The sequence below is a fragment of the Mobula birostris genome, chromosome 10 (assembly GCF_030028105.1).
Source record: "Mobula birostris isolate sMobBir1 chromosome 10, sMobBir1.hap1, whole genome shotgun sequence".
NCBI lineage: Eukaryota > Metazoa > Chordata > Chondrichthyes > Myliobatiformes > Myliobatidae > Mobula > Mobula birostris.
In genome coordinates, this window is record NC_092379.1 from 51,742,288 (window position 1) to 51,768,898 (window position 26,611).

The 26,611-nt window shown below is 45.4% G+C and overlaps 1 protein-coding gene across 1 annotated transcript in view; it reads left to right on the top strand.

Annotated features, from left to right (window-relative positions):
* The first annotated feature begins 217 nt into the window (after positions 1-217).
* LOC140203678 (uncharacterized) overlaps positions 218-26,611 on the top strand; it is a 35,642-nt gene continuing 9,248 nt past the window's right edge. Inside the window, exons 1-5 of the mRNA XM_072269726.1 lie at positions 218-599; positions 8,086-10,082; positions 10,203-10,254; positions 17,730-17,909; positions 19,622-19,771. Coding sequence (XP_072125827.1) covers positions 8,874-10,082; positions 10,203-10,254; positions 17,730-17,909; positions 19,622-19,771 — 1,591 coding nt within the window. The 5' untranslated portion in view covers positions 218-599; positions 8,086-8,873. The remainder of the gene's footprint in view (positions 600-8,085; positions 10,083-10,202; positions 10,255-17,729; positions 17,910-19,621; positions 19,772-26,611) is intronic.

Consider the following 26,611-nt stretch of genomic DNA (forward strand, 5'->3'; position numbering starts at 1 on the left):
AGACCCTCTCTCGCTGCGATTTGCCAGCGTTTATTCCTTCCTATTCTCCCACCTTATTCCTGCTTCTGCATTCTTCCTGTCTGAACCTAATGAAAGTTCTCGGTCTGTATTTCCCTAATGACGCTGCCTGACCTGCTGATTTCCTGCAGCTATATAGCGTGAGGATCAGCATTTCCAGCATCTGCAGAGTTCTCGTCGCTGAATTGCTGTGAATACACTTCTCTGGCAATATAATGATAGACCATAAAGCAGTGACGGGCGCTGTTTAAATGCAAATTTTGCTAGTAGTTTGCAGAAGAGACATTTGCCCAGGAGCCCAGAGTGCATGCGCCCGACTTCGGACGTGACGCCATCAACCGCAGTTCGGGCCCGACGGAAGTTTTATGCACGAAATGCTGGAGGAACCCAGCAGGCCAGACTGCATCTATGGAAAAGAGTAAACAGTCCGCGTTTCGGGCCGAGGCCCTTCATCAGGACTGCAGGAAAAGAGATTAGGAGTCAGAGTCAGAAGGTGCTGGGAGGAGAAGTTGCTCAAGCCAAGCTTCGGGATGTGGATTTAATCACTACCGAGGAGCAGTCCCCGACGGCAGAAAGAGACGGTACGGGCGCCACAAACATCATGGGCTACCGCAGTGAGGATAAACCCTCCCCGCCCCCGTCATTTACCCGCCCGGTTTAGGACTCTAAGCCCGGAGCCGGAGCCGCCGCCTGCCTGAAATGTGCGTGGCAGGCGTAGCTGTGGTGTAGACCATTTGCTCGAGCGCCTGGAATTGTGGTCAACGAGGCGGCCATTGATTCCATGAGAACACTGTGTTGGCTGAGGAGTGTGCTGAGGCAATTAGGGAGAGGAATAAGGCGTTTAGGAAAGTTAAGAAGTATCTCTCTCCAAGTGACCTTATTAAGAATAAAAGGGCACAGTACGTGGTGAGGAATGGGGCGAAGCTTGTGAGAAAATTTTACTGGAGGTCATATTGTGATAGTATTGGAAGGGATATTAACCTTGAAAATGTTTGAGGAGTGATTAAGAAAATGGGGGGATTCATAGGGTTAATTACATTCCAGTATTGGTTAAAGAAGGTAATATGATTGTTACTGAAATAGAGAAAGTTGAGTTACTGGCTTGGTCTTTTGCTGCCATTCATAATTTAAGTGAAAAGGCTAAACAACGTGGGGATGAGTTTCTAACTGAATACCCTGATGTGTTGGAAGTAACTGTAGCAATAATAGTATTAGTGATGTTGAGTTTTCTTTGTGTGAATTTAAGAAATCTATTAATTGTACAGGTCAACCGGCTCCAGGAACGGATAAGATATTTTATTGTATGTTTAAACATATAGCCAACAACTCTCTTGAGATAATATTAAAATTTTTGAATCATATTTGGAGTTTAGGTCATCTTCTCTTCTCATGGAAAATTATAATAGTGGTGCCTATTCCGTAACCCCAATCGGATCTTTCTAGTTATCGACCAATATCACTAACGGCCCATTTGTGTAAACCTATGCAACATATGGTAGTTGAATTATATTTTGGAAAAAAAGAGGTGATATAGTATTTTATCAGTGTGGATTTCAGAAGGGTAGAATGACATTGGATTCAGTTTTATGTTTGGAAGATGATATTAGGAAAGCATAGGTAAATAAAGAAGTTGTAATAGCAGTATTTTTTGATATAGAAAAAGCATATGATATATTATGGAGGGAGGGTCTTTTGATTAAATTATGGAAATTATGAGTGAGAGGAGGGCTATATAATTTCTTTCCTTTTTTTTATTTGGACTGTCTATACAGGGAAGGGTATGTAAGGTGTATTCGAGTTTCTGTGATATAGGGAATGGGACCCCACCAAGCAGTATTTGTAGCCCTTTATTGTTTCATATCATGATTATTGATGTTTTCTCTGAGATTGGTACTGGGGTGGGTAAATCACTTTTCACAGATGACGGAGCTTTATGGATCAGAGGTAGAAATTTCAATTTAAATGTTTAAAGGATGCCATTAGTGATTAATAGGGTCAAACAGTGGGCAAATAGATGGGGTTTTAAGCTTTCAGTAGTTGAAACACAAGTTGTGTGTTTTATTAAGAGGATCAATAGACCTGCACTTGATTTGAAATTATATGGTCAAACTCTTGAAGAAGTGTCAGTGGTAAGATTCTTGGCATGTGGCTGGATAATAAACTGACATGGAAGCACTATAGCGATAAAATAATTGTCAAATGTAAAGGAGCGTTAAATATCCTTAGGTGTCTATGTGGACATTCTTGGGGTGCTCCACGAAAACCTCTGACCATATTTGTTTAATTAGATCTGTACTGATTATGACTGTGTGGTTTATGGATCAGCTTCATCTTCAACCTTAAAATGTTTGGGTGTGATACAAGCACAGGCTTTAAGACTGTGTTGTGGTGCAGTAAGGTCGTCCCCTGTTTTGGCTTTACTGGTTGAAATGGGACAACATGAGGGCTGAAATTGATGTTAACATACTGGTTTAATTTGTGGGACATAGGAATGATCGCCATGTCAAAACTTTATTGGGGGACTGTTGGGAACATCACAAGCAGAGTATTTTTAGTTGAGTCGCTGGGTTCTTATCACGCTAGAAATATGGGTTTGCTGGGTTACGCAATTTGTCCCACTGAAGCTTTTTTGGTAACCCCACTGTGGTTTTTTCCAATGACTTTAGTTAACTTTAGGTTGCATGATTTCATGAAGCCCAAGGATCCTGATATGCCTGAGAGTCTGTTGCTTCATCAGTATGTTAAAGAAAATTATTGTGATCAAAAGATACTTTAACAGGGAATGTTGGTGTGGCTGCTTTTGTGTCTGAATTACAGGTAACAATAAAGAAACGTCTTATTAATCATGTGTCAGTATATACAGCCATCATTTTGGGCTTACAGTGGGTGGAGGAAATTTGTCCGTGCGAAGTTGCAATTTGTTCAGTTTCTTTTTTGGTTATCATTAGTCCTAAAACAGGTCATTCTAGCAGAAGCTCTTCAAACATTATTTCACTTTCAGAAATAATGTCTTCTTGTGGGTCCTACACCTAGAGGTGCTGAGCGGAATGAGCAGGTTGATTGTTTGGCCAAAAAGCTGTTAAAGGTTCGTCTGTGGATATAGACCTTCCACTTAGCAAATCAGAAGCTAAGGGATTAGTGGGGTTAAGAATTAGGGGATTATGGCAAGATTTGTGGGATAATGGGCATAACACAAAACTCAAAAAAATTATTGGGTTTATGGGAGAAGAGGTAAAACAAGAAGGGAAGGGATTATTTTGACATGATGTAGAATTGGGCATACTATGCTTAATTATCCCTTATATGTTGGAAACCATCACTCTGGGGAGTAACACACATCAAAGTTGCTGGTGAACACAGCAGGCCAGGCAGCATCTCTAGGAAGAGGTGCAGTCGACATTTCAGGCCGAGACCCTTCATCAGGACTAACTGAAGGAAGAGCTAGTAAGAGATTTGAAAGTGGGACGGGGAGGGGGAGATCCAAAATGATAGGAGAAGACAGGAGGGGGAGGGATGGAGCCAAGAGCTGGACAGTTGATCGGCAAAAGGGATATGAGAGGATCATGGGACAGGAGGCCCAGGGAGAAGGAAAAGAGGGAGGGGGGAAAAGCCCAGAGGATGGGCAAGGGGTATAGTCAGAGGGACCGAGGGAGAAAAAGGAGAGAGAGAGAAAAAGAATGTGTGTATATAAATAAATCACAGATGGGGTACGAGGGGGAGGTGGGGCATTAGCGGAAGTTTGAGAAGTCAATGAGTGTAGGTATTGTCATCATTATGAAACAGTTGAACACATTCTTTTACAATGTGAAGCATGTAAGGTTGAAATAAAACATACAAGCTGCAGTAGTAGTTTTAGGGGTTGATAGTTTTCATTTAAAAACCTTAAGTTTAATTTAATTCACAATATTGTCTTTAATTATTTACAATCTATAGGACTTTTTGGGGCAGTTTAGTTTTCATTTGATAAAGAGTTAGGAGAGGTTTTATTTTCCAACTCTCTACACCACACTCCAGTCTGTTTGGTAGCAGGAATGCACCTTTCAGCTGGACTGCCAGGTGCCATTAAAAGTCAGAAGAAGAACCCTGTGCTGCAGGTAGATGATGTGGCTTCCCTGCCGAGCTCTCGATACGCGAACCTGGGCAGGCAGCGTCTGGAGCTGGGACGAGGAGAAACTGAGTCACACTCCTAGTAAACAAAGAAAGCAAATCTCTGATCTGGCTGCTGATTATAACAGATGATGCAAGAACAATCGCCTTTTTCCTTTGGTAGATAAATTGCCCTGAGTGTCTAGGTGAGGATTTAATGTGTGTAGACTACAAAACAGAGTTAGTATAGATTTGGTGTGCATAGTTGTCATAGAAACTTAGAAACATACAGCACATTACAGGCCCTTTGGCCCACAATTTTGTGCTGATCATGTAACCAACTCTAGAGACTGCCTAGAATTTCTCTCGTGCGTAGCCCTCTATTTTCCTAAGCTCCATGTACCTATCTAAGAGGCTTTTAAAAGACACTATTGTATCCGCTTCCACCACCACCTCCAGCAGTGCGTTCCACGCACCCAGCACTCTGTGTGGAAAAACTTACCCCTGACTCCCGCTCAGTACCTATTTCCAAGCACCTTAAAGCTATGCCCCCTCGTGTCAGCCCTGGGAAAAAGCCTCTGGCTATCCACATGATCAATGCCCCTCATCAGTTTATACACCTCTGTCAGGTCACCTCTCATCCTCCATTGCTCCAAGGCGAAAAGGGCAAGTACACTCAACCTATTCTCATAAGGCATGCCCTCCAATCCAGGCAACATCCTTGTAAATCTCCTCTGCACTCACTTTGTGCTGTATCTGTCTATGACTCCAACTTAATTTAGGATAAGATAATGATGATTGACTTCTTTAAAAAAAAAACTTTGTTGGTATTGTTACTAGAATTGGAAGGGTGGATGTAGTGTACTTGCATTTTCAGAAGGACTTTGAAAGGTGCCGTACAAAGTTGTGAAGCAAAATTAGGGTAACGTGGTGTAGCGGTTAGCGTAACGCTGTTCTAGCGACAGTGACCCACCGCTGTCTGTACAGAGTCTATATGTCCCCTGTTACCATGTGGGTTTCCCCCGGTTGCTCTGGTTTCCTCCCACTTTTCATAGTGAGCTAATGGTCGTTTGGGTGTAATTGGGCAGTACAGGCTCTCGGGGCCATAAGGATCTGTTACCATGCTGTAAAACTGTGGGGGGGAAAAACACAAGGGGTTTCCAATATTATTCTGGTGAGAATTGAAGACTGTGTAATAGAAGTAGATCAAAAGATTAGGAATAAACAGTTTTTTCGTGGTTACGAAGCTGTAAGGATTGATACAGGGGCCCTGAGCTGTTGACAAGCCATGATCAATGACTTGGGGCCAAGTGTTGCAGATGGTGCCGAGCTGGGTGACTGTGTGTATTGTAACAAGGATACAGAAAGCGATCGAGTGTGCAAGATACGTGTGGATGAGAATGATTGACTATCCAACGATGACAGTGAAACCCGTGTGGCAGAATTTTTAAAGTGGAAAACCCGCTGCACTGGGGGAGTGGTGAAGGGAGGGGGCAGAGGTGCAATTACTGGAAGTTCGAGAAATCAGTGTTCATGCCATCAGGCCGGAGGCTACCCAGACGCAAAACAAGGTGTTGCTCCTCCAACCTGAGTGTGGCCTCATCGCGGCAGTACAGGAGGCCATGGACTGGCATGTCAGAACGGGAAGTAGAATTAAAATGGGTGGTTTCTGGGAGACGCAGCAGGCCAGGTAGCATCTCTAGGAAGAGGTACAGTCGGCGTTTATTTATTTATACACACACATTCTTTTTCTCTCTCTCCTTTTTCTCCCTCTGACTATACCCCTTGCCCATCCTCTGGGCTTCCCCCCTCCCCCTTTTTCTTCTCCTTGGGCCTCCTGTCCCATAATCTTCTCATACTCCTTTTGCCAGTCACTTGTCCAGCTCTTGGCTCCATCCCTCCCCCTCCTGTCTTCTCCTATCATTTCCGATCTCCCCCTCCCCCTCCCACTTTCAAATCTCTTACTAACTTTTCCTTCAGTTAGTCCTGACGAAGGGTCTCGGCCTGAAACGTCGACTGTACCTCTTCCTAGAGATGCTGCCTGGCCTGCTGCGTTCACCAGCAACTTTGATGCGTGTTGCTTGAATTTCCAGCATTTGCAGATTTCCTTGTGTGTGTGGTTTCTGGGAGAACTTCTGGTAAAGGCTCCCTCTCTCTCTTTCCCCCACCCCCAACCAATCCCCAATCCCCTTTCCCTCTCTCAACTTATCTCCTTACCTGATCGACCTCCCCCTGGGTCTTCTCCCCTTCCTTTTTTCCATGGCTTTCTGACCTCTCCTATCAGGTTCTCCCTTCTCCAGGCCTTTATCTCTTTCACCAATTGACTTCCCAGCTCTTTACTTCACCCCTCCCCTTCTCCTGGTTTCACCTATCGCCTCCTACCCTGGATTTCTTCCTCCCCTCCTCCCACCTTCTTGCTCTGTCCTTATCCAGTCCTGCTGAAGGGTCTCAGCCCGAACATCATCTGTACTCTTTTCCATAGATGCTGCCTGGCCTGCTGAGTTCCTCCAGCATTCTGTGCGTGTGTTGCTTCGATTTCCAGCATCGGCATATTTTCTCTTGTCTGTGGATGATGGAACGGCTGGTTTAGTGGCCATATTTGTGGAAGGTACAAAGGTAGGTGGAAGGGCAGGTAGTCTTGAGGAAGGAAGGATTCTGCAGGTCTTGGGAGAACGGATAAAAAAAAGTGGTATATAGTATTGGGAAGTTTATGGTCATGCCCTTTTCTGCAAGGAGTAAAGGCATGGACTATTTTCTAAATGGGGAAAAATTCAAAAATTACAGTTGTAAAGGGACTAGGGAATCCACGTGCAGGACTTCTTGAAGGTTAACTTGCAGGCTGAGTCCGTGGTGAGGAAGGCAAATGTAACGTCAGTATTCACTTCGAGAGGACTAGAATACAAAAGCAAGAATGTAATGCTAAAGCTTTATAAAGCACTGCTGAGGCCCCACTTGGAGTATTGTGAGCAGTTTTGGGCCTCTTATCTGAGAAAGGATGTTCTGGCATTGGAGGCGGCCCAGAGGAGGCTCACAAGAATGAGTCTGACAAAGAAAGGGTTAAGAAAACATAGACCATAGAAAACCTGCAGCACAATACAGGCCCTTCAGCCCACAAAGTTGTGCCGAACATGTCTCTACCTTAGAAATTATTAGGCTTACCTATAGCCCTCTATAGCTCCATGTACCTATCCAAAAGTTCCTTAAACGACCCTATCGTATCCACCTCCACCACAGTTGCTGGCAGCCCATTCCACGCATTCACCGCTCTGAGTAAAAAAACTTACCCCTGACATCTCCTCTGTACCTACTCCCCAGCCCCTTAAACCTGTGTCCTCTTGTGGCAACCATTTCAGACGTGGGAAAAAGCCTCTGACTATCCACACGATCAATGCCTCTCATCATCTTGTACACCTCTATCAGGTCACCTCTCATCTTCCGTTGTACCAAGGAGAAAAGGCCTTGTGAAGAGTGTTTGATTTCTCTGGGCCTGCACTCACTGGACTTTAAAAGAATGAGGGGTGACCTCACCAAAACCTATTGAATATTGAAAGGCCTAGATAGAGTGGATGTGGAGAGCATGTTTCCTATAGCGGGGGAGTCTAGGACCAGAGGGCACAGCCTCAGAATAGAGGGACATCCCTTGAGAACAGAAATGAGGAATTTCTTTAGCCAGAGAGTGGTGAATCTGTGAGCACAGACGGCTGTGGAGGCCAAGTCATTGGGTATATTTAAAGCGGAGGGTGACAGGTTCTCCAGTAGTCAGGGTTCATAGGTTATGGGGAGAATGCAGAGGAAGGGGATTGAGAGGGATAGTAAATCAGCCATGATGAAATGACTTGATGGGCCAAATATCTAACTGTCACAATTACAGTGTCATAGTCAGAGAGCTACCACCTGAATCACAGCCCACCCAGGAGATTAAAGTGATCTGTTCTGAGTCACTACCCTGTACTTACTGATGAATTTTGTATCTTTTTACAGGACATCGAAGGTGGAGGAATTGCGACTGGGTATCTCGGACAGAATATCACATCAGGTCTACACCCCACTCTGCTCCCCAGCACCTGAATATCATCGGCCTGTGAACGTGGAAGGAGAGATGCTGGTTTGTTTCACTTCAGACCCCAGGCAGTGAGGGCTGTTGCAGGGCACCGACCGTGACACAGCTGGGGACTGAGACACTGTCTACGGTGGGGAGGGGAGAAACCACTTCAATGAGGTTTGTAGAGAAACCGTGTAACAACTTCCAGTCTGTGAAGGAGCGGGCAGTGATCACTCCAGTGCAGATTGGGAAAGGAACACCCACTGCAACGAGAGACCATGTGTGTCACGTTGGGGGAGGTGAGCTCACCTGATCTGTGACTGGGAACGTGTTCACCACATCCTTGTTTCTGCACCAGGAAACATTCCTTCTTTTGACTGAGATAAACTTGATCCATTATCCTGAGAATATTCAAATCTTCTTTCCACCTGTTTCCATATGAGGAAAGTAAATTAATTTGGCCATCTTTTTACGGACTGAACACTGAGGTCCTGGGGAAACATTGTCACCCTGATTCAGGCACATGAAGAGACTCACTCAACCATCTCTGGGTAGCGGCTGTTCACCTGCGCTGCATGCAGGAAAGGATTCAGTCCCTCGTCCACTTGGTAACACACCATTGATTTCACACTGGGGAGAGGCCATTCTCCGGCTGACTTCGTGGGAGGGGGTTCGACTGGTCGTCTGACCTCCATCCTGACGGTGGCACAAGTGAGCTGGTGACCGGATGGACCGCCAGCAGATTCCTGCCGGGGAGAGGCCTTTCACCTGCTCACACTGCAGGAAGGGTTTCAACAGTTCCTTCAGCCTGCAGAGACACCAGCGAGTCCATGCCAGGGAGAGGCCGTTCACCTGCCCCGAGTGCGGGAAGGGCTTCACTTGGTCATTTGAGCTTTTGACACACCAGCGAATTCACTCGGGGGAGAGGCCCTTCACCTGTGCCGAGTGCGGGATGGGCTTCACTCTGTCGTCTGGCCTGGTGACCCACCAACGAATTCACACCAGGGAGAGGCCTTTTACCTGTTCGGATTGTGGGAAGGGATTCATTCGGTCGTACGAGCTTCTGGTGCACCAACGCATCCACACCGGGGAGAGGCCGTTCACCTGCTCAGAATGTGGGGAGGGATTCACTCGGTCATCTGTCCTTCTGATGCACCAGCGAACCCACACCGGGGAGAGGCCCTTCACCTGCTCGGAGTGTGGGAAAGGCTTCACTTTGTCGTCTGGTCTTGTGAGGCACCAACGAATTCACACCACGGAGAGGCTGTTCACCTGCTCCGAGTGCGGGAAGGGATTCACTCTCTCATCTGGTCTGGTGAGGCACCAGCGAATTCACACCGCGGAGAGGCCCTTCGCCTGCTCCGAGTGCGGGAAGGGGTTCACTCGGTCGTTCGAGCTTCTCGTGCACCAACGAATTCACACCGGGGAGAGGCCGTTCACCTGCTCGGAGTGCGGGGAAGGATTCACACGGTCATCTGTCCTTGTGACACACAAACGAATTCACACTGGGGAGAGGCCGTTCATCTGCTCTGAGTGTGGGAAGGGGTTCACTTTGTCCTCTAGCCTTGTGAGGCATCAACGAATTCACACCGGGGAGAAGCCATTCACCTGCCCTAACTGCGGGAAGGGGTTCACACGATCATCAGGGCTTCTGGCGCACCAACGAATTCACACCGGGGAGAGACCATTCACCTGCTCTGAGTGCGGGAAGGGATTCACTCGGTCGTCTGTCCTTCTGACACACCAGCGAGTTCACACCGGGGAGAGGCTGTTCACCTGCTCCGAGTGCGGGAAGGGATTCACTCAGTCAACTGACCTCCTGAGACACCAACGAGTTCACACAAGGGAGAGGCCGTTCACCTGCCCCGAATGTGGGAAGAACTTCGCTCGGTCGTCTCACCTGTCGAAACACCGACAAACTCACACAAAAGGGAAAGTTTAAGTGTGCAGTTTGTGTGTGGGGCGTTAAAACACGGCAGCTGCTGAGAGAGCGGTGCGTTCACAAGTGACTGCGGGAACTGATTCTGCCGTTATTGCTGCTGTTGATCACATCCAGGTTTGGACCCTGGTTACTGGGCACGTTTGGGTTGTTTCCCCTGGAACTGCAGGTACATTTGTATTCTGCATCAATTATAAATAAATCTGTTCTGTGTGAAGAAACTGGGCTTGAGGAGGATGTGGGTAGAATTTGAGGGGATGTGGAAAGAACGGGCAAGAACACGGCAGATGGAGTCAAATGTGGGTAAATGAGAGGTCATGAACTTCAGTGGGGAAACTCCTGATGTAAGGGGATGATGGGATGTTGGATGGCTGAAAAGCCTTGACCTTGCTGGCAGGTGTGGCTACGGTCGAATGGCCTTTACCTGTGGTACAATGACCACACAAAGCAGAGAGTAGAACCCAGTGAGGGACCAGTAGCACCTGTGGAGGTGGAACGTAGGAGCTGTCGGTCTGAAGGCTGATTTATACTTGTGCGTCAACTCGACGCTGTAACCTACGCAAGTGGCCTATGCACGTTGTGAGCATTTATACCTGTGTGTTGGTGTGTCTGTGTCGCTCTGCAACTCGGGCACGTCGCGCATGCGCACACACCTGCCCGCGCAAGGCTTCATGGTCATGGTAGTCTTCCTTGGGGGTAAAGAAGTTTAAAGCAAGCGTCTGTTTTCGTAAAAGCGAAATGTGTCCTCCATAATTTGGGAGGTCTGTACAGCTTCACGGAAAGCATTGCAGCCAGAGTTCCTTCCCTGCCCTTCAGTCGGCCAATGGGAAGCTACTGCAGCGTAGGAGGAAATGTGATGCTACCAGGCGGACCAATCACAGATGTTGCGGTCTGCGTTGCTGCGACCCGAAGTTACATTTTGGGAGAGGTGCGCGTCAAGCTACGGCGTAAGGATCCGTGTAGGCACTGGGTAGGGTTCGCGGCGACACCGCACCTACAGCGTCAAGTTGACGCACAAGTATAAATCAGCCTTTAGTCTGCTGATGTAGGGTCTCGAACCAGAACCAAAACCTCAACCTTTTCCTTCATCATCCAGAGATGCTGAGCTCTGAGCATCCTGTTCTGTGGTTCCAGGGTCCAGAGTGTGGCCCACCTGGGAGAGTGGGCCAAGGACTCGCAGGGGGAGCTTAACCCAAGTGCAAAGTGTTGCGTTAAGGGAAGTTAAACCAGGGCAGGACTGGCACAGTGAATGCAGCGTCCTGGGGAGCATTGGAGGACAGAGAGACCTCTGTGTATGGAGTTCCCTGGAAGTGTTGACGTGGGTAGTTGGGATGATGAAAGCATTTTGGCTCACTTACCCTCATCAGTCGGGGGACTGAGTGCAGTTCTCAGCATGTTATGTTGCTGCTGCTCAAAATGTTGTTGAGACCACACTTGGAGTTTACGTACATTTCTGGTCACCTGACTAGGAAGGATAACATTAAAAAGGCAAAGGTGCAAAATAGATTCACAATGATGATACCAGGACTGGGATGATTGAGTTATAAAGAGAGACTGGATGGAATGTAGAACACAACAGTACAGTGTAGGCTCTTTGGTACGTGATGTTGTGTCGATTTTTTAATCTCGTCTATGACCAATCTAATCCTTCCCTCCTACATAGCCCTCCACTTTCCTATCATCCATGTGCCTATTTAAGAGTTTCTTAAATGCCCCTAATGTATCTACTTCTACCACCTCTGGCGGGTAAAAAAGAAAAACACTTGATTATAAAGAGGTTTATAAAGTGAGGAAGGGCATTGAGAAGGTGGATAATCACAGCTGTTTCTCAGGGTCAAACTAGAGGGCATCGGTTTCAGATGAGAAGAGAGAGGAAGATTTAAATGGCTCATTTGGGGCAGGTTTTTCACATAGTGTGGTGGGTGTCCGTCACACAATGTAGAGGAAGTGGTAAAGGCAGGGACATTTACAGTGTCTGAAAATCATTTGAACTGTTTCATGGACAAGAAAGGTTTGGAGGGATATAGGCCAATTGCGGGTAAATTGGACGAGTTCAGATCGGCAACTCGGCAAGCCTGGAACAGCCGGGTTGAAGGACCTCAGCTGATCTCTGGTCTCTTGTGTCTTCACACAACCAGTGGGACGGGCAGTGAGGCAGGATGAGGAGAACTTCACATTAACATGCCCCCATTCCCTGCCTCACCCTGACTCCCCAGGGTAATCTCACACTGGCCCTCCCTCAGTGCTTGGCTTACTGTTCTCCCCTCCCCTGCCCCGCTGTGCACCTTCGCAAATGTAACAGATCACCACCATCAGGACACGGACAGACACGCGCTTCTCCCCCTCCCCCTCTTTTCCCCTTTGCCCCACTACAGTGAGGTGGAGACACTCAACAGCTCAGGAACATGAACATCTATACCAATATTCTATATATCTGTTCTTCTGGCTCCTGCTGATGTTTCGAAGGACTATAGTATAACATCTTGGTCTTTGCACTTTGTCATTCCTGACTTCCACCTGGGTGTCCTTGCTGGATGAGCCCTCTCTACAATAAGTCTCCATAATTATGCTTACTGATCTATCGTTTCGAGGTTTCTCTTTTGAGCCTTCTGAAATAAAGACAACATTAGCCATCTTCCTGTCTTCCTGTACCTCACCCATCATTACTGATGCAAATATCTTAGTCAAGGATTTCACAAATTCTTTTCCAGCTCCCCACAGGGTTCTTGGATATACATGACCATGTCCTGGAGATCTATCTATCTCAATGAAATTTATGACACCCAGTGCCTCTTCTACTGTAATGTGGACTACCCCCAAGATAGCTCCATTAATCTTCCCTCGTCCTGAAGTCTTCACAATTTTCTCCAGAGTAAAAGCAGTGGAGGAATACTCAGTGAGGAACTTGTGCAATCTGCTGCTGCTCCATACAAAGTTGTCCTCTGTGGCTTTGGAGGGGCCTGATTCTCGAAGGGTCTCGACTCAATTGTGGTCGGCTGCAGATTCCTGCGGCATTCATGGGCTTGGGGTCTGGGCTCTTTTTTTGCATAGCTATATTTAACTGCTATCTTACATGTGCTTGCTATCTTGTATTTGTTGTGTATGACTGTGCTTTATGCTGTGTATGACTGTTGGTACTGTGTTTTGCACCTTGACCCTGGAGTTTGGCTGTATTCATGAGCAATCATGTATGGTTGAATGACAATTAAACGTGAATTGAATGGAATCTGGAGTACTCAAATCAGAAAGTGATTGAAAATCTCGTTGAATGATGCCACAACATCTAACTTTATACTTTATTGTCGCCAAGCAATTGGTACTAGAACGACATCACAGCGATATTTGATTCTGTGCTTCCCACTCCCTGGATTACAAATATTAAATATTAAAAATAATAAAAATTAGTAAATATTAAAAATTTAAATTACATATCATAAAATAGAAAATAGAAAAATGAGAAGTAAGGTAGTGCAAAAAAACCGAGAGGCAGGTCCGGATATTTGGAGGGTACGGCCCAGATCCGGGTCAGGATCTGTTCAGCAGTCTTATCACAGTTGGAAAGAAGCTGTTCCCAAATCTGGCCGTACGAGTCTTCACTCAACATCAGCAAAATTAAAGAGATGATCATTGACTACAGGAGGAAGAAGCCAGCTGTCCATTAGCTGATCCTCATTAGGGGATCGGAGAAGGTGCTAGATGGAGCCTTACATTCCTTGGCATTCAGTGGATCTGTTTTGGAACCAGCATGTAGAGCAAGTGTCATCACAAAGTGAGCGTGACAGTGTCTCTACATTCTTAAAAGTTTGCGAAGATTCAACATGTCAATTGAAACTGGCAAACTTCTATACAGGCACAGTGGAGAGTATCCTAACTGGTTCCATCATGGTCTGGTATGGAAACACCAATGCCCAGGAATGGAAAAGTCTACAGACGGTGGTGGATACAGCCCAGTCCATCAGAGGAAAAGTAAACATGCCCAGTCCATCAGAGGAAAAGTAAACATGCTGCAGAAAACCCATAACATCATCCGAAGCTGTCTTCGTCTCTCTCTCTCTCTCTCTTAAAAACAAGATGTCGATGTTAAATAACTCTCTCTCTCTTTTCAAAAGCACAGTTCATGGGGGTAATTCAGGACCCCATCACCCCACTCAGCTCCCCAGCACCTGAATATCATCGGCCTGTGAACGTGGAAGGAGAGATGCTGGTTTGTTTCACTTCACACCCCAGGCAGTGAGGGCTGTTGCGGGGCACCGACCATGGCACAGCTGGGGAGTGAGACACTGTCTACAGCGGGAAGGGGAGAAGCATTCTTACATGTTAACGTGCATCGAGCAACATGCACTCAAAATGCTGGAGGAACTCAGCAAATCAGGCAGCATCTGTGGATGGGAATAAAATCCCCATAGATGTTTCAGGCTGAGATCCTTCATCAGGACTGGAAAGAAAGGGAGAAGAGACCAGAATGAGAAGGTCGTGGGGGCGGGGGTGATATACAACCTGGCAGCTGATGGGTGAAACCAAGGGAGGGGGAGTGTCGCAGGCTGATGGAATTAGAATCTGGGAGGTGATAGGAGGAAAGGGTAAAGGGCTAAAGAAGAAGGAATCTAATGAGAGAGGGCAGTTTATCACAAAATAAAGGAGGTGGGGAACCAGAGTGAGAGAATGAGCAGCAACTGGCTGGGAGGAGGAGAGACGGGGTGGGAGGAGAGCCAGTAGGGGGAATGGAAAAGGGAGATGGGAGGTCGTAAACAGGGTGGTGATTACTGGAATTTAGAGAAATTGATGTACAGATGGGGTTTAAGCCTATAATTGCTTGAAACCTGCAACACAGTGGAAAGTATGGTAAGGAAGGCACAGGAATGCTTGCCATCAAGTTTTTCTCTGTGTTTTGTTGTGAATGCTGTTTATCTGATGCCATGTGTCTGGGATTCTGCTACAGGTAAGTTTTCCATTGCACCCCTGCCTATATGTGCTTGTGCATATGACAATAAACTCACATTTGACTTCATACTACTACTACGTCGACTCAGGCCTAGGGGGCCGGCGTCGGGCACGATGACGGACTCTCCACTTCTCCCTCTCCCTCATCAGATGACCTATGACTTCAATGTTACTGACTACCCGCAGTACTTATGCCTCTGTTGTCATTTTAAGTAGCACTACATCATCATCTTTCCATTTCTTCTACTATGGAAAAATCATCCTGGCCTATCCAATCTCTTGCCATCCCTATTGTTCTCCAAGTCAGGCAACATCCTGATAAATCCTCTTTGTGATTTTTCTAAATGACTTGGATGAGGATGTGTAAGGGTGGGTTAGCAAGTTTGCAGATGACATGAAGGTTGGTGGAGTTGTGGATGGTGCAGAAGCTTGTCGTTGGTTACAGTGTGACAGTGATAGGATGCAGAGCTGGCCTGAGAAGTGGCAAGTGACTTCATAGGTCATGGGGCATAAGTGCTGCCAAAACATATTTACCACCTTACAGAGCACTGGTGAGGCCACACTTGCAGCTCTGGTTGCTGCACCGACGGAATGTGTTTGAGCTGGAGAGAATGCAGAGGCGATTACATAGAACACTACAGCACACGGCCCATGATGCTGTTTCCAACTTTTAAACGACTCCAAGATCAATCCAACCCTCCCCTCCCACATAATCCTTATGTTTCTGTCATCCATGTGTCCACCTAAGAGTTTCTTAAATGTCCCTAATGTATCTGCCTCTACCTCTGCCACCACCCCCACAATGCATTCCATGCACCCACCACTCGTGCAAAAAGCCTACTCTGACACCCCCCCCAATACATTCTTCCAATCACCCTAACATTATGCATTAGCCATTTTGGCCCTGGGAAAAGGTCTCTGACTGACCACTGGATCCACTGTCAAGTTACCACTCATCCATCTTTGTTCCTAAGAGAAAAGTTCAATCTTGCTCAGCCTTAGCTCATAAGACATGCCCTGTATTCCAGGCAGCATCCTGGTAAATCTCCTTTGCACCCTCTCTAAAGCCTCTGCATTTTTCCTATGACATGACCAGAACTGAACAGAATACCTCATTTGTGGTCTCACCAGTTTTACAGAACTGCAATATTACAACTCAATCCTCTGACTAATGAAGGCCCATACGTTCTTAATGTCAACTTGTATGGCAAATTTGTGGGATCCATGGCCTTGGACCCCAAATTCCCTCTGCTCTTCCACACGGCTAAGAATCCTGCCATTCACCCTGTACACCAGCTTCAAGTTCGACCTTCCAAAGTGTATCACTTCATACATTTCTGGATTAAATTCCACTTGCCACTTCTCAGGCCAGCTCTGCATCCTATCACTGTCACACTGTAACCAACGACAAGCTTCTGCACCATCCACAACTCCACCAACCTTCATGTCATCTGCAAACTTGCTAACCCACCCTTACACATCCTCATCCAAGTCATTTAGAAAAATCACAAAGAGGATTTATCAGGATGTTGCCTGACTTGGAGAACAATAGGGATGGCAAGAGATTGGATAGGCCAGGATGATTTTTCCATAGTAGAAGAAATGGAAAGATGATGATGTAGTGCTACTTAAAATGACAACAGAGGCATAAGTACTGCGGGTAGTCAGTAACATTTTCACCATGTTAGGGGAATCAAGAGGAAGATATCATAGGATAAGGTGATAGAAATAAACTTTAAATAGGCTTGGAAAGTTTTTTTGTACCTGATACATATAAAAATTATGAAAGGCATTCATGGGGTAGTTAGTTGAGTGTTTTTCTCAGGGTGAAATTTTCAAATACTGAAGGTTAAGATACAAGAGACTGGATGCTAGAAACACTCACAGCACACTGGAGGAACTCAGCATGTCGGCCAGCATCCGTGGAAACGATCAGTCAACGTTTCGGGCCGGAACCCTTCGTCAGAACTGGAGGAGGAAGGGACAGAGGCCCTATAAACCCACCTTCTTTATAGGGCCTCTGCCTCTTGCCTCTTCAGTCCTGATGAAAGGTTCCGACCCGAAACGTTGACTGATCGTTTCCACGGATGCTGCCCGACCTGCTGAGTTCCTCCAGTGTGCTGTGAGTGTCGCTTTGACCCCAGCATCTGCAGAGTATTTTGTGTGGATGCTAGAAAACTGGAGCTACACAGAAAGGAACTGGGGGAACTCAGCAGGTCAGGCAGCATTTGTGCAGAGAAATGGAGACATCAATGTTTTGGGTGGGGTGTTAGCTCGGGCCGAGTTTTGGTTCCACCTGCGGGCCAAACAAGTGACGGCGAGTGAGAAAGGGAATTCCGAAGCGTGGATGACTGTGAACGGTCGCACGAGAGTCCCCTGTCCTGGACGCTCTGTGGGGACTCCGGTGGAGTGCATGTTTGTGCGTTACGTACCAGCGTTAAGTGTGCTGAGGAGTGAATGGAAACCGTGTGGCGTCCGCACCCTTGCTTTCCAGTCCTGATAAAAGTGTCCGCCCGAACGTCAACTATTTATATCTCCTCTATAGATGCTGCCTAACGTGCTGAATTCCTTCCTGCATTGTGTGTGTGTGTGTTGCAGAATCTCTCGTGTCACTGATCTGCAGAGAAAATATATTCTTCCGGCACTACAATAACAAACCAGAGAACAGCGACAGGCGCCGCTGAAACGCAAGTTTGCAAACAGTTTGTGACAGTGACGTCACGGGGAAGGCCAGGGCGCACGCGCAGACGCCGCAGGTGACGTCACCGTCACGCCGCTCAGCGCTGACAGAAGTTCGGGTTCGGAACGGAGAGCCGGGCCGCGGCTTTAATCAGCACCGGGGGGGAGCCGCCCCCGGCGGAGGGGTAGGACATCTCTGCCGTCGTAACGTACATAAGGGCGCACTTGGCTTTCTGAAAAGCTTTAGACTTTTTGATATTACTTGAAGTATTTTGGGAGGTGGAATTAAAGTGGGTGTACTTCCTGTCTCTTTGCTCCAAACTCCAGATCAGTCGGTGTGGGTGATGTCCCTCATGTTGGCCTGTCACCCGCCATTAAACTTCACCAGGGCAAGAAACAGAAAAGCCTCAGCTGGAGTCGGGAGTCGGGGATCTTGGGTTGATTTTCAGCAGGACGGGGGTGGGTGGAGGTGTCAAGAAGAGAAGAAGACGGAGGTAGCGAACGGGAGGTGGTATTGGGTGAGGAGTTGGATTGAGGAAAGCGAATGGCAGCTTTCTGGGAAATGGGAAAATAAGCTGCGATTTGAGGTTTGTCGCGGCTGATCGTCCAGTAAGGGCAGTAGCGAGGGTTTAAATAGGTAAGAAAGAGTTTAAGGCATTGCTGAGTGTTGAATCTATTTGACATATCAATCTGATTAAGTTAGGATTTTTTAAAAAAAGCATAGATATTGTGGGTGCAAGTAAGTGGATGGGACACTTATTGTTTTCTAAAGACAGTGAGAAAGCTTTGGTGTTAAAGGCTATGGGAGGAAGGAAAGTGAACCAAGGAATTATATTGAACGATGGTGGCTTTGGGGAATAATCACAGGAGTGCCTCTAGATGTTTCCATGCACCAAGCTTAAATTACTTTCGTTGGGGGAATAATTGTGGATGTTAAAAATTTTAAAGGGTTTTCATGATGATCATTTATCAGTGTTGATTACATTTGAGGAAAAATGTTGCACGTTGACGGGGGTTATATAACTTGTATGGTTCAAGTCTCTGTGCTGCTCCCTCTGATCTTTTCCGTGCCAGAGTTTGGGCGTGTAGCAGCTGTGCGTAGGGGTAAAAATCGGCGCAGTTGATGTGGTGGAGAACATGATTATGGCAATTGTGGAGAAGGTGTTAGGCTAAAATGGAGCGATTGTGAAGAGTAAGATATCTCTGTACATATATAAAGAAGCAATGTGTTTGAGTGAAAATGGGCGCGTCACACACAGAGGCTCTGCAGAAAGCACTTTCAATTCGACCTATTAATATCCAGAATACAGATAGATTAGTCAGTGTGTAAAATGCAAGATCTTATAACAAAGAATTTTTGATTGTTGATAAACTGAAATTTGTTACTTTCACGGCAGATTTCAATAGGTACATTTAATGTCAGAGAAATGTATACAATATACATCCTGAAATTCTTTTTCTTGGCAAGCATCCACAAAGACAGAGGAGTGCCCTGAAGAATGAATAACAGTTAAATGTTAGAACCCCAAAGCCCCCCCAGCTCCCCCACCCACACACAAGCAGCAGTAAAGCAATGACCGCCCCACCAGCAAAAAAACGTCTGCACCCTCCACCGAGCATTCAAGCATGCAGAAAGTATCAATAAAGACACAGACTTACAGTACTCCAAAGACTACTCGTTCACCCAGTAATTCAACATACCACTGACTCTCTGCCTCCCTAATAAGGGAAAAGGAGGTGTCTCCATTTCACAGCCAGAGGGGAAACATAACAAAACAACTCACCGATTTATGGTGCTAAAAATCTGTTGCGTCGCTTTTTCCGAGCTCTGTGGCCAAAGAACTCGGGTCTCTGGGCACACGGCCAGCGGCCAGCTTGTTGCTTTTGATCTTCCGTGTGCTCCCATGACACATTAGGCGGTGGCACCGGCCTCGAATCTGCCCGCCTCCAGAGCCACGAAAATCACCCTGATGGTGCGCTTGTCTTCCAGGCCGTGTCCTTGGCATTTCCAAAAACGGCCAGTTGTGAGGCCCTGAAAGCGGGTCCCATTTCAACCAAGAACCAAAGTCAGTGTGTAACTCCAGGTCAGGGTCTTCAAAAGAACCATAAAAAAGGAAAATATAGAAATAGAGCTGTTTCTGAAGATGCAAGGAAAGGAGTTGCTGTTAGGCGCCATCATCCTAAGCTCCGCCCCTCCGACCAGATGTGGTAAATTGTACAGCACAAACTAAAAGGACAAAAAAAAATTTAAGTTATATTAAAAGCTTCAGAAAAACATATTGAGATGAAAGACAACTCTAAAAGTTATTAATTATGCTTTATGTGGAGTAGATAATATTCAGACTGCAAGGAAGGGCTGTTCATGACTTTTTAAAATTTTGCGAGAGGTTTGTTAAGAACTTAAGAAATTGTTTGAAGAGTTACCAAGTAATCCTGATGTGTACAGGAAATCTGGTTGTCTTAATTTTTAAGTTACAAGGTTACGTTGATATAAGACGTGATTTGAAAATGGATGATGGTGGAGGAATGGTTATCTTTGTTCAAAATGGGGTAGCACAGAGTTTTGGAAACTGGAGTTGTTTGAGTCAATTGTGGTAGAAATATGCAGAAGGAGTAGTGAAGTACGGATAATTTTTTTATAACCCTTGTGAAAGGTTAACACCTGATGTATTGGCAAGTGTGGTTATACTGCTTTGGATACGGTGGTGGGGGGAAGAGGATGACCTAACAAAGGAAAGTCACAGGGGTCAGGTCTCTGGCACTGAGTCTGGCTCTGTGACTCAGAAAGGAAGGGCAGAGAAGAGGCACGCTGTGGTGATAGGGGAGAACAAGATACTTGGGTGTCAGGGTCCATGATATCTCAGACCAACTCCTTAGCTTTCGCAAGTGAGAGGGTGAACAGCTAAAAGTTATGGTCCATGTTAGGTACCAGTGACATGGGTAGGACTAATGACAAGGTTCTACATAGGGAGTTGGGTGCCAAGTTAAAGGGCAGGGCCTCCAGGGTTGTGATCTCAGGATTGCTACCAGTACCACGTGCTAGTGAGGCCAGAAATAGGAAGATTATACAAGTTAATACTTTGCTAAGGAGTTGGGGTAGGAGGAAGGGCATAAGATTTTTGGATCACTGGGCTCTCTTCCAGGGAAGGTGGGACCTGTACAGAAGGGATGGTTTGCACCTGAACTGGGGCGGGGGGGAGCTTATATCCTACTGGAAAAGTTTGTTGCTGCTGCTCGGTGAGGTTTAAACTAGAGTTGCAGGGGGATGGGACTCAGAGTGCCAGAACAATTAGTGCAGAGGTTGCGGAGGCAAATTTTGGTAAGACCTCAGACAGAATGAGGAATCAAAAGGTTGAACATGTCCTGAGCAGCATATATTTCAATGCAAGAAGTATCGTAGGAAAGGCGGATGATAGTGCTGACAATGAGGCAGCTGGTTTACAAACAGAGGCAATGTGTAGTGAGGGTGGACGGCTGACAGTCATGGTACATATTGATAGCCAACACATAGGAAGGAAAAGGGATGAGGTCCTGAAGATAGAGGGAATTAGATATAAAGTTGAAAAGCAGGATCTCAAAGGTAGTAATCTCTGGATTGCTGCCTGTGCCCCGTGCCAGTGAGGGCAAGAATAAGATCATTTGGCAGATGAATGGATGGCCAAGGAATTGGTGCAGAGGTCGCAGTTTGTTTTCTGGATCATTGGGATCTCTTCTGGGGAAGGTACGACCTCTGTTCAGAAAGTATGGGTTATACCTGAGCTCAATGTCATTGCAGGCAGGTTTGCCAGAGCTGTTTGGGAGGGTTTAAACGTAAGTTGGCAGAGGAATAGGAAAAGGGGTGATAGGGCTGAGGATACGGCTGTTAGTACACCAGTAGATTCAGTGTGTAGTGAAACTGTGAGGAAAGACAGGCAGATGACAGGGCAAAATTGCAGTCAGCAGCATAAGTTGAAGTGTATTATGTGGGCAAAATTAAAAAGGGTGATGAAAACCCTTTAATAACCAGGTAGCTTATCTTGTAGTGCATTTAGAAATGGGCAAGTATGATGGTATGGGCATCACTGAGTTATGGCTGAAAGAAGATCATAATTGGGAGCTTAACATCCAAGAATACACATTGTATCAAAAGGACTGGCAGTTAGGCAGAGGAGGTGCTGTGGGTTCCATGGGTAAAACAGAATTAAATCAAGTCCTTAGAATGAGGTGACATACTGTATGATCGGGAGATGTAGAATCCTTGCAGTTAGAGCTAAGAAGCTACAAGACTAAAAAGACCCTGATGAGAGTTATGTACAGGCCAGAACGTGGGCTACAAATTACAATGGGAGATGGAAAAGGCACGCCAAAAGGGCAATGTTACGATAGCCTTGGGGGCGGGGGGGGGGCGGGTGTTGATTTCAATGTGCAGACAGATTAGGAAAATCAGGTTGGGTCTGGATCCCAAGAGAGGCAATTTTTAAATTGCTGATGATGTGGCTTTTTAGAGCAGTTTATGTTTGAACCTACTAGAGAAAAAGGCACTTTTTGATTTGGTGTTGTGTAATGAATCAGATTTGATTAGGGAGCTTAAGGTAAAGGAAACTGCAGTGATCTTAATATTATAAGAATATACTCTAGGGTTTGAAAGGAAGAAGCTAAAGTCAGATGTATCGGTATTACAGTGAAGTAAAGGGAATTACAGAGGCATGAGGGCAGAACTGGCCAAGGTTGTTTGGAAGGGGGCATTAGTAGGATGAAGGCAGAACAACGACGGCTAGAGTTTCTGGGAGCAATTCAGAAGGCAAAGAAATATTCAAAATGGAGGATAAAGCAGCTGGCTGACAAAGGAAGTCTAAGACAGCACGAAATCAAAAGAGAGGGCATTTAATATAGCAAGATTAGTGGGAAGTCCGAGCGTTGGGAAGCTTTCAAAAACCAACAGAACGCAACTTTTATAAAACATAGGGAAAGGAAAGATGAAATATGAAAGTAATCTAGCCAATAATATAAAAGAGGATTTCATTCTTTTTCTCAGTTGCAGTGGATTTTAGTTAATTGGGACACATTGGGACCAGTACATTTTGGCCCGATTAAGCAGCTGTTCTGATTAGCCAGAGTTTCAAGGAAATAGTTTTAAAAGACAAACTGCTGTTTAACTGAGTAACAAGTTATATTTTAAAATTAAATACAGAACAAATTAGAGCAGTACCAATATTACCACAGTACAGCAAAACTGCATTAACTCCTAATAGTTATTGGTGTAGGAATTCACACAATATAACCTGCCATGTTTTGGTTGACTTTAAAACAACAAAATCAGCACAGACACTTAGTGTGGATCATGGATGGCCTTCGTTGTCTTCTTGCATGAAGTAATGTAAAGGTTTACTGCTTTTTAATTCTGCATCAGTTGGCCCAAATAAATGACATAATACAAGCAACACAACTGACGCTATTTTAAAACGATTCGCTCTAAGCTTGGTGTGGCGTCTAACGGCCACACAAGTACACGCGACTAACACTTGTTAGAAATTGTTGCATCCTCCAAATTTTCATTTTCATTGTAATATTCAAAATGTTTGTTGATACCATCAAATTCTTCATAGTTCCTGACTTGCTGAAGTTGTGAAATCGTTTCTTTTTCACTCTTGGCCGTTTTCTCGCTTATCAAAGCCTAAATGCTTAAAAGCGCAGTGAGCAAAATAGTTTAGAATTGTCTTGCTGCTTATTTCTTGCCAACTATCAGTGAGAAAAATTACTGCTTTTTGAACACAAACACACACAACTGATGCTATTCAAAAAACTGATCACTCTAAGCGTGACATAGTGTCACACAAGATGTAAGTCATAATGGCCACACAAGTACACGTGACTGACGCAATAGTCTTCCGTCCCATTTAAGCAGCATTTGTCCCAAATAACCAAAGGAAATCCCAGTTATTTTCTCGATTAATTTTTGTTCTTTAAGTGTTGGCCTAAATAGGCAGTTCCCAATTAATCAGAATCAGGTTTATCATCATCGGCATGTGACGTGAAATTTGTTAACTTAGCAGCAGCAGCTCAATGCAATACATAATATAGACGAGAAAAAAAATGAATAAAATAAAAATAATAATAAACAATAAAATAAACAGTATACTTGAATAGATTTAAATAAGTGCAAAAATCAGAAATACTGTATATTTTAAAAAAAGGTGAGGTAGTGTCCAAGGGCTCAAAGTCCATTTAGGAATTGGATGGCAGGGCCGGCTGGTGGCGCAATGATATCGACGCCAGACCCGGGAGCGGAGGTTCCCGGGTTCGAAACCAGTCGGGACCGCTCCCGAGTACGCTTTCCATCCGTGCTGGGTTGAGTGTCGAGATCGCAACTCGACCTCATAAGGTAAAGAGAAAAATACTGCGAAAATGTCTGTGTGAGGAGTAGCGCGCCACACAGTCTCTCTCTCATTCGGCGCCTTGTAAAAGCCATGGAAAAGACATCATCACGGACGCACGCACACGCAGACGCACAGATGCACATGCACAGACTTGCACGCACGCAGGCACACTAAAAAACAAGAGGAATTGGATGCAGAGGGGAAGAAGCTATTCCTGAATTGCTGAGTGTGTGTCTTCAGGCTCCTGTACCTCCTACCTGGTGGTAACAGTGAGACAAGGGCATGCCCTGGGTGCTGAAGGTCCTTAATAATGGAATCCACTGTCTATAAACAGTAAAAGAGAGGCAAGAATGAATATCAGACCATGGGAAAATGACATTGGAGAGGTTGTAATGGAGGACAAAGAAATGTCAAGCAAATGCAATAAGTATTTTACATCAGTTTTCACTCTGGAAGGCACTAGTAATATGCCAGAAATTCAAGAGCATCAGGGCAGAGCAATTGTAGTTGCTGATAGTAAGGAGATGGTGCTGAGAAAAGATCGATAAGGTACCTGGACCAGTTGGACTACAGCCCAGAGTTCTAACAGAGGTAGCTGAAGAGATTCTAGAAACAACAGTAATGATCTTCCAAAAATAACTAGATGCAGGAATGGTTCTGGAGGACTGGAAAGTTGCAAATGTTTCTCCACTCTTTAAGAAGGGAGGGAGGCAGAAGAAATGAAATTATAGACCAGTTAGCCTGACTTCAGTAGCTGGTAAGATGTTGTTCATTATTAAGGATGAGATTTCAGGGAACGTAATAAAATAGGCCAAAGTCAGAAAGTTTCTCTTCAGGAGAAATCTTGCCTGACATATCTGTTGGAATTCTTTGAGGAAATAGCAGGCAGGATAGACAAAGGAGAGTCAATAGATGTTGTCTACTTGGACTTTCTGATGGTCTTTGACAAGGCGCTGCACATGAGCTGCTTAACAAGATAAGAGTCCATGGTATTACAGGAAAAATATTACCATGGAGAGATTAGTAAACTAGTAGGAGGCAAAGAGTGGGAATAAAAGGGGCCCCTTTTGATTGGCTGCCGGGAAATAGTGGTGGTCTGCAGAGGTTGGTGTTGGGACATCATCTCTTCACTTTATATGTGAATGATTTAATGACCGAATTGATAGCTCTTTGAGCAAGTTTGCAGATGATGTGAAGATAGGTGGATGGGCAGATGGTGTTGAAGAAAGTGGGAGTCTGCAGAAGGATCTTAACAGATTAGAAGAATGAGCAAAGAAGTGCCAGATGGAACAGAATATGTGGAAGTGCATAGTTATGCACTTTGTTAAAAAAGTAATGGTGAAGACAATTTTCTAAATGTGGAGAATTTAAAAATCAGAGGTGTAAAGGGACTTGGGAGTCCTCGAGTAGAATTCCCTAAAGATCAACTTGCAGGTTGAGTCGGTAGCAACAAAATCAAATCAATGTTAGCATTTATTTTGAGAGGACTAGAATATAAGATCAAGGATGTAATGCTGAGGTGTTATAAGCCATTGGTGTAACATTGAAGCAGCTTCATGGGTCTCCTGAGTGAGACAGAAACACAGACTGCAAATAAGTATATTAATCATTTATTTACAAACAGTAAAAATTTAACTAAACATTCATGTTCCCCAAGTTACAGTCACTACAAAGTTGAATGTTCAACAAGTATACATTCAATAACCATACTTAGTTAAAAACGTGCGCTGAGCATACCTTCCCAATGGTCATGTGCACCGTTTGCCTTAAACAAAGGAAGAGAGAGTAAGCCTGTTCCACGTGCTATTTTATACCTGGCATATTTGAAACTGGACACCCGGCAGTTAACCAATGGGAAAAGCAGCTGCAGTTTCTAAACTAACCAATCGCGATGGAAGCAGCTTTTGACAAACAGAATAAACCACACCCCCACATGATATTCCACTCCTCGAAAGTTGTGACCATGATGATCCAACCGTCAGACCAGTATGACTCTCATGAACTTCCCACTAAGTTGCATATAAAACACAAGAATACAATACCCAATATGTTAAACCTGGTAGTCACCCTCCTGTACACTACAGCTGTCCATCAGCCTCCCAGTGTCTGAAAAGGCTACCAGCTGCACCCCAGAGTGTAATAACAAATGAGCTGGTCTCCCACTTATACATTGACTCTCAGATATGATCAACCAGGTGAGTGATGTTCACCATCTCATTCATTAGGAATGTAGGTGCAGCATTCTTGACCAAGTGCCACCTTCCTTTGTGAGCAGGTAATCCAAGGCCATTGAAATCAGTTCCCGGTATAGTCTGGCCACACCATGATGAGAAAGGCTATCATTCAAACTCTTCCTTTGTTATAGCCCTTACTATGCCAACTGACCGGCGAGGTGCTCATCCCAGGGCACTGGGCTGGTATACTTACTGTGCCACATATCAACCGCACTACCCTGTGGGAACCACGGGTAGGCCTAGGAACTGCATATCCAGTGTGCCATTCAGCACCCAGCATGTGCCCACCTACGCAAGACCATTTGGTATAGACACA